The sequence below is a fragment of the Scyliorhinus canicula genome, chromosome 3 (assembly GCF_902713615.1).
Source record: "Scyliorhinus canicula chromosome 3, sScyCan1.1, whole genome shotgun sequence".
Lineage (NCBI taxonomy): Eukaryota > Metazoa > Chordata > Chondrichthyes > Carcharhiniformes > Scyliorhinidae > Scyliorhinus > Scyliorhinus canicula.
In genome coordinates this window covers 77,317,037-77,335,656 of record NC_052148.1, presented here as the reverse complement: position 1 = coordinate 77,335,656, position 18,620 = coordinate 77,317,037, and the positions used below count along the sequence as shown (strand labels likewise).

Here is an 18,620-nt window from a genome sequence, read left to right as displayed (position 1 = left end):
CTTGGAGCGGCCAGAAACCCAACACCATTGAACGCCCATTCGGGTAGATACTCAGCCTCAGCAGCGACCGTCCCGACGAGGCCGCACTTAGCGGAGGAGTTCCGCTCGCTGGACGCCGTTTTGAAATGGCAACCCGATCTCCTGGCCCCCTGATGCAATCCCTGAACCCCCCCCCCCAAATGCCTCAACTTCCTATAAGGGGGTCCTCAGCCCGCCCCCTGCACCCGTGCTGGGTACCCCCAGGCCGGATCTGCAGCATGGTAAAAATGCCAGTCTGGCACCTTGGCTATGCTCGTGCCAGCTGGCAGTGTCACCTGGGCACCTTGGCAGTGCAGACTGACAGACGGGTGGCACTGATAGAGTGCCAGGCTGGCACTGCCAGGGTGGCCAGGTTGGCAGTGCTCAAGTGCTCAGGTGGCAGTAGCAGTGCCAGCCTGGCACTCTGCCCAGAGGACAGGCACCTGTGGGCCTCAGATCCCCTGGGAAACCCCCCGAGTGACGTTCCATCTGGTCCCTGTTTATGGAAACCAGCACAGAACAGCGCTCGCCTGATATCTTCAAAGTGAGGGGGTTAGATCTCAAGCCTTGGGTAGATCATGGTAGTACATATTAGAGTGTGACAAGCTGTCTCACTCTAATATGCAGATTTGCCAAAAATTGATCTGCCCACAATGGGCAGGATTCACATTGTGACTTCTTGTGAGATCGCTTTAGATCTTGCGAGGCATGGTGAGCCAGGTAGATTCCAGAAGAGGGTTGTCCCAGCACCTACTGGTCGCGTTGTCCCACGATGCACTACTTTTCAGCCGTAATGCCTCCGTTCGATCGTACTCTACATTTCCCCAAAGAAAAGAGGGTGTATTTTCTTGTTTTCTGACAGGAAAGGGGAGGTAGTGATTCAACATTCACAGGAAAATACTTATCACTTTCTTCCTGCTGGATATGGATGGCACGGTGGCACAGTGGTTAACACTGCTGTTTCACAGCGCCAGGAACCGGGTACAATTCCAGTCTTGGGTGACTGTGTGGAGTTTACACGTTCTTCCTGTGTCTGCGTGGGATTCCTCCGGGTACTCCGGTTTCCTCCCACAGTCCAAAGATGTGCAGGTTAGGTGGATTGGCCATGCTAAATTGTCCCTTAGTGTGAGTGGGCCGAGATAGGGTGCTCTTTAAGATGATCAGTGCAGACTTGATGGGCTGAATGGCCTGATTCTGCACTGTAGGCATTCTATAATATGGCCCATCATGATTTTGGAGCATGCTGTGGAATAAAGGGAACAGAATTCTTCACCATATATGGGACCGTGAAGACCCAATTGGCAGAAAATCTGCTTGGCAACACTGTGCCAGTGGCACTAGATATAGAATGGTCAAAACAGTTTCCTAAAATTGAAATATTAGAACACTCCGAAAATGTCAAAGAAAATTGCTATGATTTTTCTAGGGACAAAGAGGCACGCCCAGCCCCATCGTACAAAACCTTCCCACCCATTGCCAGTTATTCACTGGGGCTTCTTTCCTCCTTTTTAAAGCTTTATCAGCTCAACTCCACAGTGTATGTTTCCCACTTCACTGTCAATTTGAGGTCTGCCTATGAATACTTACTGTGCGTTGGGCAGTTCACGAAAAGTTTTCGAATGAGACTTGTCCATGAGTGTAGAAATTAGATGGGAGGTACAACCACTTCAATCAACACCCACTAATTGTGTACCTGAACCAAAGGACTACCCCAAGATCTTTCCAGTAACAATAACCGGCATTCTAATTCTGTCATACCTAATGGTGCAGACCTATACGTTCGCACTTTCTTTTGGGAGGCAGGAATGATGAGTCGGGAGATTTACCAATGTCATGATCCCACCTCCTGTCAGGCAGTGCCCACCCATACCACCCTCATAGCGGGATTCCAGAGACAAGTTGGAGTTGGGGCCACTGCCTCCGACAACATGCCTGAGATGGAGGTGGGCTGATGCCAAGATGGCTAGATTAAAAGGCCTGTCTCCGTACACTCATCTTAAGGTAAGTATGAGGCCTCTTAGCCTTCATTCCCCATTCCCGCTTTCACCCCACAACACTTTATTTAAAAAACCACCCCCTACTCACCCCCATTCCACTTACCCAGTATCCACTATATACAGAACTCATAAGCCCTTTATTAACATTGGGGGAAGCATTTGAGAATTTCATTCATTTATCAAAATAAATGATCAGTACTTCAAAGTCAACTATAAAAATCCTCTTAACTGATCATAAATCTGTCAATCAAACAAGGTGTACAGACCCTTGACAGGTGTGACAACAACCTTTGCTGAGTTGAATCCATTAGTGGGTTTGGAACTCAGCCGAACCTTCATAATTAGAATGCACTGATCAATTGCACCAACTAAACTACCAGAGCTCAATACATTAAAGCCTTTGAAGTCAGCCAGAAGCTCAGCCATCTGATAAAAGTTTGAAACAACCAAACAGATAGCTGAGCTGAATTTCAAAGACTGGGACATTTCAGCTATTAAAGCATTTATGCAGGCAAACAGATGGGTGAGCTGAAAACCTGAATGCAAAGTGAACAAATGGGTCTTTTACTAGATGGTAAACTGTATGTGCCACAGGGTTTGGTCCTTGGGCCCCAGCTATTTACAATCTATATTAATGACTTGGATACACTGATAGAAGGTTCTTTTGACAAATTTGCAGATGACAAAAAAATAGGTGGGACAGCAAATTGCAATCAGGAAATATGAACCTTACAAATGCATAGAGATAGATTAGGAGAGTGGGCCAAAATGTGGCAACTGGAGTTTAATGTGGATAAGTGTGAGGCATTTTGGTCGAGAAAATGGAAAGGCAACTTATTGTCTAAATGGAGAGAGACTTTGGGATGCTCCGGTACAGAGGGAACTGGGTGTCCTCGTGCATGAGCATGCAGGTGCAGCAAATAATAAGGAAAGCAAATGGATTGCATTTATAGCAAAAGGAATTGAGTATAAAGGTAAGGAAATGTTGTTGCAACTATTCAAAGCATTGGTAAGACTGCACCTGGAGTATTATGCACAGTTTTGATCCCCTGATTTGAGGAAAGATGTAGTGGTTTTGGAGGCAGTTCAGAGGAGGTTCACTAGATTGATTCCAGAGATGAGGGGTTTTTCGTATGAGGAGAGCTTGAACAGTTTAGGCCTATACTCTCTAGAGTTTAGAAGAATGAGGGGAGATCTAATTGAGGTATACAAGATGCTAAAAGGTATGGATACAGTAGATGTGCAGCAGATGCTTCCTCTTGTGGGGCATTCTAAAACGAGAGGTCAGAATCTTAGAATAAGAGGTAGCAAATTTAAAACAGATTTGAGGAGAAACTACTTTGCCTGAAGGGTTGTGAATCTGTGGAATTCTCCACTCCAGATGCAGTGGATGCAGGGACAGTGAGTACATTTAAGGAGGAGTTAGACATATTTTTAATTGATAATGGGTTGAAGGGTTATGGAGAATGGGCAGGACTGTGGAGTTGAGGTGAGGGTGGGATTAGCCATGATCGACATTGAGGGTGTTAGGCTAAATTGCCTACACCCGCTCCTAGGTCATGTGTTCTGAGAGGAGATACACTGTAAATTCTATGTAAATTCTGTGAGATGCTCTGGCTAATTTTGCAATCCAGCTCTTGGCCTGTAACATTGCAGGTAGCAGATGAAGAACATATCAGCCATGATAGAATGGCAGAGCAGACTCAATGGGCCAAATGGCCTAATTCTGCTGCTGTATCTTATGAACTTATGAACAAATGACACAGTTAAATCTGAATTTTCGTATTGTGCAATGCAAAATTGAACTTTATCCAGTCGATAACAATCTGCTGCAAGTGACGACTGTTCCAGTTTCACAATGCTACTCAATTTAATGGTCACTTACATTTTCAAAGTAAAACCTTATCATCAATCACTGTACTAAACATAGATAACTTATCCGACAGAGATAACAATCAAACTATTCCCTCCTCCAAACCAGGCTTGCCCATGGTTCACAGCATCTCTGCGCAGGCTTGAACTATATTGTCTGTATTTTGTTTTGTCTGCAAAGGTTGACTCAACTCTATGAAAATTGTGGGAGGTCTAAACTGTCCACTTCTGCAATGGAAATAGCAGCGTTGGGGCAGCTTTTTTCAACAGAATCCCTGCAGTGCAGAGGGAGGCTATTAGGCCCATCAAGTCTGCACTGACCCTCTGAAAGAGCACCCACCCAGATCCATTTCCCTGCACTATCCACATAACCCCACGTAACCTGCACATCCCTGGACACTAAGGGACAATTTAGTATGGTCAATCCACTTAACCTGCACATCTTTGGACTGCGGGAGGAATCCGAAACACCCGAGGAAAACCCACGCAGTGTGAAGAATGTGCAAACTGCACACATGGCAGTCATCCAAGGAGGAATTGAGACCATAAGACCATAATTCATAGGAGCAGAATTAGGCCATTTGGCCCATCGAGTTAAACCCGGGTCTCTAGCGCTATGAGGCAGCAATGCTAATCACGCTGCTTAATGTGGTCTGTGACCTGCCTCCTTTTCTTGTGCCAATCAAAATTGTCAGTAATGGTAATGGGAGCAGAAATCTCAGAATGGATTCTGTCCATTATTTTTAAGGCCTACTGAATGAGAATCGGCCCTACGTCAGGACTGGAAAATCCAACCCATAGTCTCAGCAATAAAAACACAGTGGGCACCATACACCATCTTACACCATAATAATTCTGATATATCATTCCACATCATTTTCCCATACCGGCTGAGGTTATTCATGAAGCCATGAAACCTTGCCTCGCCTGAGATGTGGTGATCCTCTGGTTAAATCACCACCAGTCAGTTCAACCCCTCAAAGGGGAAAGTAGCCTATGGTCATCAGAACTATGGGGAATTTACACTAACGCCTTAGTCAAAAACAATAAGATAAATCTTATGATATGAGGCCTCTAGTAAAGAATGTTGCAAAATTCCCTATTCAACAAATCCCTGATAAGCAGCACCCTTTTGTATGGAAGTGCAAATTAAAAGAGTTCCAAGTACATTACTCAACAAGTTTTCCATTTGCAAATCACTACATCCAGCGAGGGTGAATGATTTTCAAATGTCACATAGCTGGAATACTATCAAACACCACAATTCAACAAAAATATTTAAACATAAGATTGCATAAAAACTAATTAAAGATGTCAGTCATTTTCCAGAAGTTTATAAAACAAGTGGTCTGTCTAGTGGTTTGCAGGATACTCCATCACTTTATGACATGCTTGAGATCTCATAATACTAATACAGTAATGTAGTCACAGTTTGTAATTCTATTTTAAATTTACTCAATTGAACTTGTAGGTGAACTTGTATTGCATTGACATATTTGGCCATGCAATGCTTGAATTTCTTTTAGGCATAAAATGCAGTCACAGAGAGTGGGGATATCAAGCCTAAACCTGCTCACATGTTACCCATATATGTACCACTGTCAAGGTAATGGGATAACAACCAGGAACAGAGACCAGAGCTAATTTTCCTCTCCCAGTTCATGGGTTGGATTCAATAAAGTGTTGTGGTACCATTTCTCCCTCTGTCCCAGGTGAAACTATCAGGGGGTTGGGTGGGGTGGAGAGGGGGGAATCTGTCCGCAATCCTGATGGTGGACCCGCAGCAATTTGTTACTGGGAACACCATAAATTGCTGAAGGGCAGGACATCAGCCCTTTTCACAGGGCAGGATGAAATCCTGCCTTAAGGGAGTTGCTGCCAAATCAGATTGGCTGACAGCTCTGTGGTCCCATTAATTGGCCACTTAAAGGCCTCAATAGGCTGTCGAATGAGTCCCCTGCCCCCTTACAATTTCAGACAGGATGTGGGGCAGGGATGGAGAGAAAGCCATCCACTGGGAATTTACATGTCCCCCTGCCTTCAAATCTGCCAGCAGGATAGTGTAAACTCCAGTAGAGTGAAACCAATTATAACATCCCTATTACCACCCTCTTTGAAATCATCTAACCTCCTGGGACATTCTTGATCTGCATGGTTCAGGTGACCATATCTTAATCAGCTAAATCAGAGGGGGAAACTACTTCCCTTTTTTAAAATTTACTGGTATTTTTATCTGCTTTTACAGGCAATGCACTCGTCATATCGACTGACATTTCATTCTCTGGTCAATCTTCTGGATTGTATTTTTTTTAGCCTGTTCTCAGTCTAATTAAATTGTTTGCTTGTACTGTGCCATCCACATCTCACACATTTTGAAGTCCTGGGGTCATGTCTTTTCTCAATCTCCTTTCCACAATGAAATGAAACCCTGTCCTATTCTGACTTGCAGATAAATAATCCACGCCCACACAGTTTGCTATTTAAGAACTGACAATGTTGAAGCAGCGAAGGGAAGCAAATGTGATGTGAATCATGATTTCATTCAGTGCTTGTTGATAACCTGTGGTGCAATAACTAAGGAGTAACATTGACAATGACTACTGAGACTGCTGTGGGCAAAATACGTCTTCCCAACCATAGACACAGGAAAAAGGAAAATAATCGAAACTGGGAATCTGAAGAGGAAAGAGAAAGAAAAGGCCATAAAATATTGTCACTTCCTCCTATTTGTAATAACATCACTTTGCAATAATATTAATGTAAATATAATTTTGAATGGCTTCACAAAGACCAAGATTAGGGAAGCACTCCAACTGCTTCACATATTATCCCTGATAGATAAGTTTATCCTGGTTGAATGAGCAAAATGGTTGGATTGGTTCCAAAGTAAACTGGACCACATACATCAAATCGAAGCATGTAACACAAGTGGCTAGCACTGTGGCTTCACAGCGCCAGGGTCCCAGGTTTGATTCCCTGCTGGGTCACTGTCTGTGTGGAGTCTGCACGTTCTCCACGTGTCTGTGTGTGTTTCCTCCGGGTGCTTCGGTTTCCTCCCACAGTCCAAAGACATGCAGGTTAGGTGGATTGGCTAAAATTGCCCCTAGTGTTCAAAAAAGGTTAAGAGGGGTTATTGGGTTACGGGGATGGGGTGAAGGTGAGGGCTTAAGTGGGTCTATGCAGACTCGATGGGCTGAATGGCCTCCTTCTGCACTGTCTGTTCTATGTTTAGGGCATTGGCCACTCTCACCAATATAGAAAAATCATATCAATTGACATTTTTGAAAAAATAATTAACCCCACATGTGAAGCAGACTGTTTTGGCAGTTCCATTCAGAAGTGATATGTGTGCATATTAATGATCAACTGCTAAGATCCTAATGGATTCCTTTAGCTTGTGGTAATAAAGTGTTGGCTCAGTTCCCAGTTTCCATTCTGCCATCATAAAAAAACAGCTGACTCAAAATCAATGCTGCCAATCGGAGATCATTCCATTTTTACTTTCTCAAACACCTTAGACTAATGTGGAATAGCTCAGGTTCAGGCATTTTTATATCCATTGAATTCAGATGCTTTCAAATGAGCCATCAAAGACAAAATGCCGACCGTTAGGAAAAGTACCTGGACATAAGGATTAATGTAAAAGAGCAGGACACAAAAATCTGACCAGTGTTCTCGTCAACCATTTGAATTGGCAGGTACAGCTACAGTTCATTAATTTAAAGGAACAAAATGTGCTGCTATGTTGTTTACCTACAGTAGCAGTTCCCCATGGGTTCACCAGCGTGAATATTCAACAGCGGCTGATTGCTGATTCATTTCAAATTGCATTTAGGCATTTTAAGGAAAGTTCAAACAATATTGGCTTCGTTGAGATTCATGTTCTGGCTGAAAAGATCATTTGAGCTAAACATTATTAGCCAATATGCTCTCATTAAATTATACTTGTTCTATAACATATCAGGCATTCATTTATCAAGCACACGCAACAGACAAAATAAGTGATTTAAAAAAATCTTTGATGTACATGTAATAAACTTTTACACATTACCAAGGGAGTTGGATGCATAAAACTGAATGCTAATGGTCAGGATTTAATAATCTCAGGTGGTGGGTTTGTAGGCAACGTGGGAAAGGGGGTCAGGGGTGGGGAAGGTGGGGGCGGGGGTAAAATCTTAGAGAGCAGTATCTGATCTGCTGTTGGAACATTTGACCAAAGAGGTGGGCAGACGCCTTTCTTCATTAAAGGTCCAATTAGGATTAATTTTAATTGTGCCATCGGTATTTTGCTGTTGGTAAGGCAACTCCTGCCACTCAGGGTTGGCTGCCAGATGAATGGAGGTGGCTTCATAGCAATAGGTGACAGGGTCTGTACAACAAAGAGGGGTTCAGGGGCAGGGAAGGCAGCACCCCACAGCCCAAATAATTTTCCTGGAAGGGTTTTCCCACCGACACTGGACCGAATTACCTTTTTAAACTCCTTACTATAGACCCCAAGTCTCTTGCATTCCTCAACAATGACCACCTCTCTCAGTGATACCGCTGAGCCCACAGATACTCTGGCCCTTTGATTGGGTGGAGGAGTTTGCCTACTGTCCTGAATTGGACAGTGAGCCCACATGTGGCAATAGGAGGCAGCCACTGGGAAAATAGTCAATGTGTGCTCCGGACCTGCTTTTTACCCTAATGCTGGGTTCCCAATGCCTCAGAGTTTAGCCCAATATTACTAGCACTGTAAATTTGCTAATTGGTGTTGCACATACATCAACTTCCTTGATATCAACTTCCTCTTGATAAAATCTGTGCTGAAGGGAATTAGGTAGGGCAGTGAGTTAGTGGTCTTTCACACCTAGAACCTGGTCTTAAATACAGCCTGGATTGATCCGTCTGTCTGCTGTTTATAAGGGTCCTTTGTGAAATAAAATTGAGCAATTTCAATCCAGTTCCTTGCGAGCATCAGGCAATCTCATTCAGAAATGCCACAGAATGGTGGTGTGAGAAGTAGTGGGCTGGATTCTCCAGTTTTGGGACTTAAGTCCCCACGCCGTCGGGAAAACTGTGGTCTTTTACGCCAGGAAAACCGGAGTCGAAAGGACACAGATTGCCCATTTTGCTGGGGGCTAGCAGGGAGAGCTTGCAGCTCCAGCTGCTGATACGCACCCGCCCCCTGCACTTCTGGGGCAGAAGCTGGCATGCCCACGACGGCTACCTGCAGCGGTCACGCCGTGCTCCCTGGCGGAATCAGCCCACGGACATAGACGGGCAAAGTAATGCCCCGCATCGGCCGCTCGCATCCCCCGGACTGCCTCCCACATTGCCCCCAGTCCTGAATGAAGCCCCCTGCCCTCCGATCAGCCCTCCCCGGATTGTGGCGGCCCCGGACTGAATCTGTAGCCGCCATGCGAGGATCACATGCCATCGGGAATTTGGCCGGGTGGCAACAGAGAATTTAAAAACAGTCGCCATTCCCGATTTCGGCGCCAAAACGGATTCTCCGCCCCGTCGCCAGACGTGATTTCAGCGTTAGGGGATGGAGAATCCAGCCCAGTCAATCTGTCACACTGATGCAGCAAAGAGTACTCTTCTGATTTCAGAGTGAAGGCATGTTGTAGGAGCATTTGTGCCGATGTTGCCACTTTCTAAAGTGGTGCTTCGAAAATGTGTTACTTCTTCCTCAAACGTGATTTTCCACCTACAGTTGACAGGGCTCTCAACAGCGTGTGGTCCATCTCCCACATCACTACCCTCGCCCCCTTCCCTCCCTCCCAGAACAAGGACAGAGTCCCCCTCGATCTCACATTTCACCCGACCAGCCACCATATGCAAAGCATAATCCTCCACCATTTTTGCCAACTCCAGCGTGATGCCACCACCAAACACATCTTCTCTTCACTCCCTCTGTCAGCATTCCGCAGAGACCATTCCTTCCAAGATATTCTACTCCACTCCTCCACCACACCCAACACCTCTTTCAATTTGGTCCATTGCATACACTGCTGCCAATGTGATTTCCTTTATACCAGAGAGACCAAACGTAGACTAGGTAATCGCTTTGCTGAGCACCTTCGGTCTTTGACCTTCCCTTTGCTTGCCATTTTAACAGAAGACCCTGTTCCCATGCCCACATGTCTGACCTTGACCTGCTGCAATGTTCCAGTGAAGCTCAGTGCAAACTGGAGAAACAGCATCTCATCTTCCGGTTAGGCACACTCCAGCCTTATGGTGTCAACATCAAATTCAACAACTTCAGATGATTAGCTCTACTTCACCTCGACCCCTTTGTTTTCATCCCATTTCATTTTAACTGTCTTTTACCTTTTATTTCTTTCTTGCCTTTCTTTACATATATTCCCCCCCCCCCCCACTCTTTCCCCTATTGTATCCCCCCTTTCCTTACCTATTCTCCCCTGTGCTTTCCCCTTTTTTTCACTTTACCTCTCTCCCACCCATGTCCCCCTTCCCCCCATATCTACATCTGTCACAGTTTACCCTCTGATGTTAGTTTCTCTGCTGTTTCACCTTTCACGCCTTTTATTCTCTCTGGGGACTGCAATTAGAGCTCTTTTCCCTTGGTTTCTGTGGCTTTGACTCATCTTTCATTTCTCGCCCAACAGTATAAATATCTCACACTTTCGATGCCTTTTAGCTTTGACAAAGGATCATCTAGACTCAAAAAATTCGCCCTTTTCTCTCCTTACAGATGCTACCAGACCTGCTGAGATTTTCCAGCATTTTCTCTTTTGGTGTAGGAGCAGAGTTGGGAGCGATTTACTCTGCACTGTGCCTAACCTCGAAGAAATGAATGCTGATGCTAGGTGCCTAAAATGGGAAGAATTCCATTCCTAAAATAAAGGGCCCTCACCACGATGAGCACAAAGTGCATTAAAAACAAAGATACTCAATAGCAACTTGTGAGCATTTGAGGAACACGGGGCATAATTTTACACTCCACACTTGGCAGATGTTGAAAAAGAGGAAGGTGCAACATTTAATAGATGAGGTTTCCCCTCCTCCCCCACCGGGAAACCACTCACCCAAACCCAATTTCATGCTTAGGTTGGCAGTTCCTGGTGCAGGAAACCTGTCCATTATCCTACTAATTCCCTTAAATGACCACACAATAGTCACTTAAAGGTCTTATCCCACCGAGCCTCAATTTTGCGGCTAACAGGAGCGGGTGCGAATAGGGGGCGGAGTTCTCCGACCCCCCGCAGGGTCGGGGAATCGCCCGGGGCCGGCGTAAATCCTGCCTCCGCCGTTGCCGGACTTCTTCGCCACCCGGGAATCGGCGGGAGCGGGAATCATGCCCCGCCGATCGGCGTGCCCCCCGCGGCGATTCTCCAGCCCGCGATGGGCCGAAGTCCCGCCGCTGACAGGTCTTTCCCGTCGGAAGGAATTGGAGCTCCTCTGGTGCCGGCGGGCTTGGCGGCACGAGCGGGCCCCCGGGGTCCTGGGGGGGGGCGTTGGGCGATTGGACCCCGGGGGGTGCCCCCATGGTGGCCTGGCCCACGATCGGGGCCCACCGTTCAGCGGGCGGGCCATTGCCGTGGGGCCACTCTTTTTCTTCCGCCGCCGCCACAGCCTCCACCATGGCAGAGGTGGAAGAGAACCCTGCTACCGCGCATGCGCCGGTGGTGATTTCAGCGGCAGCTAACGCACTGGCGCATGCGCGGACCGGCGAATGCCTTTCGGCCAGCCCCGATGCCGGGCGTCGTAGCGCCAACGGCCGTTAGCGCCGGTTTTGGCGCCAGTCGGCGTGGCGGAAACCACTCTGGCGCGGGCCTAGCTCCTAAAGGTGCGGAGAATTCCGCACCTTTGGGGAGGCCTGACGCCGGATTGGTTGGCGCCACTCCACTACGCCGGGACCCCCCGCCCCGCCGGGTAGGGGAGAATCCCGGCCAGGGTGGGAAAGGAACACTTATACTTCTCCCCATCGTGGGCAGGAGGGATGAATGTGTTGCGGGGCTCGCCTTACTCTGAAGGCCCTCTCAGAGTTGGGATGCCCCCACCACTCTGGTCATTGGAGGTCCGGCACGCCTACATTTACCCCCCCCCCCCCCCCTTCACCATACGTCACGGTTCCCTCCTCTCCTGACACTTCCCACCCACTCCCCGCCCCCTACCAACTTGTTCCGAGAGCCTTTACCTTTACAACAGTCCTGGGACTTTGTTCCAGACAGAGCACTGCAGTATTGCTTCTGGCCACCCCAGCATTGTGCCTGACCAGTTTGAATAATAATAAATTTAATTAGTGTCAAAGTAGGCTTACATTAACACAGCAATGAAGTTACTGTGAGAGCTGGCGGCCAATCTGATTGGTTAACCCTTGTCATGGGCGGGGCTTTCTTCCATGGTCAGACAGGAGCCTCGCCCATTCCAATCTATGCTCAAGTGGGCATTAAATGATAGTAGGCGTTTTAAGTGTCGGCAGCTGCCCCAAACGCTCGCTAACCTTAAAATTCTAGTCATGGAAGCTGGAATAGGTTATTCAACCCCTTGAGCATATTCTGCCATTCATAGAGTGTTTGGCTGATGTGTATCATAACTCCATCTAACTGATTTGGTTCCATATCCTTTTATGCCCTTGCCCAGCAAATATATGTGAGGTGATTAATTTTGGTCGGAAGAACATGCAGAGACTGTATAAAAGAAGGGATACAACTCTAAAAGCTGTGCCGGAGCACAGGGATGGGTCAATATGTGGACTATATTGTGGGCAGCATGGTAGCATAGTGTTTAGCACAATTGCATCACAGCTCCAGGGTCGGAGATTCGATTCCCGGCTTGGGTCACTGTCTGTGCGGAGTCTGCATGTTCTCTCCGTGTGTGCGTGGGTTTCCTCCGGGTACTCCGGTTTCCTCTCACAGTCCAAAGATGTGCAGGTTAGGTAGATTGGCCATTCTAAATTGCCCTTAGTGTCTAAAATTGCCCTTAGTATTGAGTGGGGTTACTGGGTTTTGGGGATAGGGTGGAGGTGTGGGCTTGGGTAGGGTGCTCTTTCCAAGAGCCAGTGCAGAGTCAATGGGCCGAATGGCCTCCTTCTGCACAGTAAATTCTATGAAATCTATGTCTATAAGTCATTGAAGGTGGCAGGACTGGTGGAGAGAGTAATTAAGAAAGCATATAGTACCTGGGCTTTATTAATAGGAGCATAGAGTACAAGAGCAGGGAGGCTATGCTGAACTTTAAAAAAGTTTATTTACGGGATGTGAGTGTCGCTAGTTAGGCCAGCATTTATTCCCCATCCCTAGTTGCCCTTCAGAAGGCGGTGCTGAGTTGCCCGCTTGAACCTCTGCAGTCCTTCAGGGGTAGGTACGCCCACAATGCTGTTAGTGAGGGAGTTCCAGGATTTTGCCCCGATGACAGTGAAGGAACGGCAATATATTTCCAAGTCAGGGTGGTGAGTGACATGGAGGGGAACCTCCAGGTGGTGGGACCCTCAGATATCTGCTGCTCTTGTCCTTCTAGACGATAGTGGTCTTGGGTTTGGAAGGTGCTGCCTAAAGAACCTTAGTGAGTTTTGCAGTGCATCTTGTAGATGGTACACAAGGCTGCCACTGTTCATCGGTGGTGAAGGGTTTTAATGTTTGTGGAAGGAGGAACTAACAAGCGGGCTGCTTTTTCCTGGATGGTGTCAAGCTTCTTGAATGTTGTTGGAGCTCCACTCATCCATCAAGTGGTTCAGTTTCTAATGCAAGTCGCTAGTTAGTCCCCTCTGGGACACTAGTTTGTTCTCTCTGGGGACTGCCATTAGCACTCTTTTCCCTTGGTATCTGTGGCCATTAGCAGCCTTATTCTCTGGGTTTCTGTGGCTATGATTCATCTTTCATTCTCACTCCACAGTATAAATATTCCCCACATTCTCTGATTATTAGCTTTGACAAAGAGTCATTGGACTCAAAACATTAGCTCTTGTCTCTCCCTACAGATGCTGCCAGACCTGCTGAAATTTTCCAGCATTTTCTCTTTGGTTTCAGATTCCAGCATCCGCAGTAATTTGCTTTTAACTAGTTAGTCTACCCCATAGCTGGGGTATTGTGTACTGTTCTGGTTGTCACACTTTCAAAAGTATGTGGACACATTGGAGAGTGCCGAAGAGGTTTACAATAATAGTTCCAGGGTTGAGAAATCTCTGAGGCTGACCCCCCCCCCCCCCCCCCTCCCAATTTCCCAACATGGCATAGAACCCAGCATCAGCCAAAACACAGAACCGGCACCCCGGTCGCCCACTGGCGGCGACAGTGAAGTTCACGCCCATGTTAGAAGGTGCTTGCAAATGGGTCACATTGACTTATTTACATCCTCTTAATGGGATAGTACCAGATTCTCCAAGCCTGTGTGAATCTGCAGTCCTCTGGGCCGGGATTCTCTTGGACAGGAGTTAATGCAGTTATTTCCCAACATGGCCCTGATGTGGTGAACCTTGCAGTGGGCCAAGGGGGTAACTCTTTTAGGGAGTTGCCCCAACATCCATCGTAGGACCCCTGCCCCGCACAATGCAAATACTGCCCACCCCACCCCCTCAAACACCCATAAGAGATACCCCCACCAGAATCCCACATTACAGAGACCTCCACCAGAGACCCCCATAAAGAGAGACCCCCACCAGAAACCACCTATGAGAGAGAACCCCACTAGAATCCCCCTTTCCATTACAGAGACTGTGCCAGACAGAGACAGTAAAAAAAAATCACTGCTTTAAAACTCAACTGTAAAATAAACCTGCTGAATCATGGAGAAAAAGCAGCACCTGTAAATTCTGCAAAGAGAAAGTGAGAGCACTTAACTGTTTTTGATGTGGTCCAAGAACTGTGACTCATAGCGAGCTGTTTATAAACATTGTGGTTAGTTTCACAGCAGGCTACATGAGATTCACTCAAACATGGAAGAGAAATTAGGTTAAACAATCCAGAAAGCTGGCTATGTGTAAGGTATCAAACACAGCCAAGTAGAATCAATTTCACATTCATGTGAGTAGAAGCCTTGCAGATCAAAAATCTGAGGGGTTTTAAACCCAGCTGACTGGTTTCCCTTTCTAGGAAGTTATGGATCTGCTTGCTGTGCCTGCAGGTGCATTGCACAGGTGAGTAATAAAGCAGTGATTTTTTTTCCACTGTCTCTAACTGGACTGTTCGCTAGCTTCCAGGAATGGGTCTCTGGAATGGGGGGGCTTCCAGGCAGGGGTCTCTCTTATGAGCGGGTTTCTGGTGGGGATCTCTCTTATGGGGGATCTCTGGTCAGGGGTCACTCTTATGAGGGTCTCTAGTGGGGGGGGGGGATTGGTCGGAGGGGAGAGTCACCCTCGTACTGTTGGGAGGGGGGGGGGCATGGGGCATGACACAGAAAATCCCATGATGAAGGGGCGGAATTATATTGGGGGATGGAGGGACGCCTGTTCAAAATGGTGAATCCCTCGCAATCCCTGCCTTGCATAAATTTTCATGCCAATGGATAGGGAATTGCTTCTGGGTACCATTCCCAGCACGAGTGCAAAACAGAGGCACTTCATTTCCTGTGGGAGAACATAGTCTCCCAAACATAGAATTTAAGCCCAATTATGAAGGTAGATTGGAGAAGCTGGGACGGTTATTCTTCAAGAGAAAGAAAGAGGCAATTTTATAGAGGTGTTCAAAACCATGAGGGGGTTGGACAAAGTAGATAGCGAGAAACTGTTCCCACTTGTAAAAGTGATGTGGAGATGCCGGCGTTGGACTGGGGTGAGCACAGTAAGAAGTCTTACATACCTCGCCATTCACCTGAGGAAGGAGCTGCGCCCCGAAAGCTCGTGTTTGAAACAAACCTGTTGGACTTTAACCTGGTGTTGTAAGACTTCTTACTGCACTTGTAAAAGCATCAAGGATCATAGGACACAGGTTTAAAGTGATTTGCAAAAGAGGCATTTGTGATGTGAGAAAAATCTTTATCCACACGAGTGCTTCGGGCTTAGGTTGCACTACCTGTAAGTGCGGTGAGGCAGATCCAATTGAGACATTCATGAGGGAATTTGATGTTTACTTAAATAGAAAAAATTTGCAGGGGAAAAGGCAATGAAATGGTACTAAGTCATGATGCTTATTTGGAGAGCCGGTACAGGCTCCTTCTGCACACGGTGATTGTGATTTTAGATCTCAGATTTTAAATTATCAATTGACCTTGTATTTTTTTTATGGGAAACATTTGCCTAAACTCTCTTTTGAAGGGATTGGCTCTGATTTTAAGAATGTGTCCCCTTGGCCTAGACACCTTATCAGTGGCAAGAATTCCTGCCCTAACAACACATTCTAAAATTTCATTCAAATTCCACAATAACCTTCGATATTCTGGGAAGTATGATTGTGGTTTGTGTAATCTGTCACCTTAATCTAACCATTGTAGTCCTGATAGTATTGTGGTGAATCTGCAATATACTCCTTCCAAGGTCAATATATCCTCTCTCAGAAGCAGTGCAGAGAATTACAGACAATACTTCAGAGGTCGGTTGCAAAATTTCCTCCTTTTCTATTCTAGCCTTCTAGATATAAAGACTAACATTGTTTTGCTACATTTGATAAATTGAGCATACATTTCCCACCATGTAGGCAGAGATAATATAACAGACAGTTATATATAACAGATAATATAACAGAAAATGCATTACAGCCTTTGCACAAACAAATATGGGGGTGAATTCAGGAAACCAGGTTGACATGTGGCCGAACCAATGGCCCTTAAGTGACCACTAAGTTTGAAAAAAAAAACTTAACATGGTGCTCAGAGGAATGGGTGTTGCTCCCATCTCCACTGCACTCCCACGGATCGTTGCCCCTTCTCCAGTCCTTAACTGCCCCACTTCTTTCACCAGCCTTCCAGAAAATCTTTCCTCCCCTATAAGTACTTACCAGAAGTGGGTGCCAGGGAAGCCAGCAGGTTAGTGAATTATGGAAGCCGGAATTCAATATTGTTGAATTACGGAGGTCATAAATCTTGTCTTTGGCTATCTTCCATGCAGGCAATTTTCAAAAGGAGCTATTGATTAGAAGTGTAGGAACCTTGCCTTATCTCTCCTCAGCCTTCCTCATTTCACAGGTCTGAGATCCAGGTTCTAGAAATGCTACCTAAGTTGAGATAAGATAGCTATACAAATCTAAGAAACGAGATTTGAAACATTTGTTGCCAATCCCTAATTGCCCTTGAACTGAGCTAGGCCATTTCAGATTCAACCACATTGCCCTGGATCTGAAATCACATGCAGGCCAGACCAGATAAGGATGGCAGATTTCCTTCCTGAAAAGCGTTAGTTTTTTACGACAATGATTTCATGCTTATTATTAGGCTTTTCATTCAAATTTCACCACGGTGGGACTCAAACCTGGATCCCCAGAGCTCTGGATTACTCGTCCAGTGACAATACTTCTGCGCCACCGTCTCCTCTCTTGTCAATATGGTTCAGTGCATCTATCTGCCAAGCCACTGGGGGAAACAACATCTAGACATTTTTCAAAGATTTGCAAATGTTGAAGGATTTATGATGTTCTGAGCAACTGAGTAACATTTACTTTGTCTTCTTTGAAAGGGTAAAGGTAAATTGAGGACCTACTGGCTGCTTGGTGAGCAAATGGATGTTCCCGACATCTAACATGACGTCTGGTGTGAATTGCTTGTATGTTATTATACTGCAGAGCAGTGGTTATACAAACTGTAGTTTATTTGTTACCAAAACAAATTTTGGCTATGTTTATTTCTGGAGAACAGATCTTATAGAAAATTTCTGTCGAAAATATCTAGATGTATCCCGGGTATATTTTATACCTGAACAAAGCTGCAAAACAAGTCATTTTTATTAAGGTCTTTTTTCTTCCTAGCTGAATACTTTTCAACAATAAACCCTTATTTTTTTGTGCTTTCTATATCAAGATTTATATAATGTGTTTGAGAAGATATGTAAATATAATATTTTCCCCACCTACAAGCTGTATATACTGTGTATCTAAGATATTGCTAAATATTTTGTTCAAATAAACTCAATAAAACCTGCTCGGTTGTTATTTCAGTAAATGCTGCTTCGTCTCACAACCATATTATATCCAAAATACTGAGTTAGGATTTCAGACATATTTTCAGGACAATAAGATTTTTGGAGGAGAATGGAAAATTACTAATTGGTTCAACCAGCCTGCCCCTTCTTTGCCTGCTCTGAACCCCATCATCTCACCTTCTAAATCACTTGTCACGCCAAGAATACATCTTGCTGATTTGGCAACTGTTTGCCACAATGGTATTCTGTAATCAATTGCTGTAATAAAACTGCTGATATTAAATCACTACTGGTTTTGTACCAGTTTGTAGAAATCAGTATGAGAAGTGATATGCCAAGAATCACAAATAATCACAAGAACTGACAAATAAACACTATAAAGCTGTAGGCCAATATCCCGTGTGTAGCCATTCCCCACTCTCTATATATAGTGGGCGCGATTCTCCGCACCCGCGGAAAATCGCGAAGTTGGCCGTGAAAACGGCTGAGTTTTGCAACGGCCCGACACGACCCATTTCCCGATGTATTCACGTCCGGGAAATGGGCTAGGAACGGGGCCGCGTCAATCACGTGCGCGATGACGCCGGAACGTGGTGATGCAACGAACACGCCCACGTGACGCCGCCCGACACCGTAGAAAGGCGCGGGCGAGCACAGAAACTGTAGGCCAAGATGTCGGAGCTGAGGAGAGCAGCCCCGCGATTTGTGGAGGCTGATGT

General features: G+C 45.9%; 1 protein-coding gene across 1 annotated transcript in view; it reads left to right on the top strand.

The window, feature by feature from the left end:
* LOC119962751 (atrial natriuretic peptide receptor 2) overlaps window positions 1–17,900 on the top strand; it is a 195,123-nt gene extending 177,223 nt beyond the window's left edge. Inside the window, exon 22 of the mRNA XM_038790768.1 lies at window positions 17,440–17,900. Coding sequence (XP_038646696.1) covers window positions 17,440–17,502 — 63 coding nt within the window. The 3' untranslated portion in view covers window positions 17,503–17,900. The remainder of the gene's footprint in view (window positions 1–17,439) is intronic.
* The last annotated feature ends 720 nt before the right edge of the window (window positions 17,901–18,620 follow it).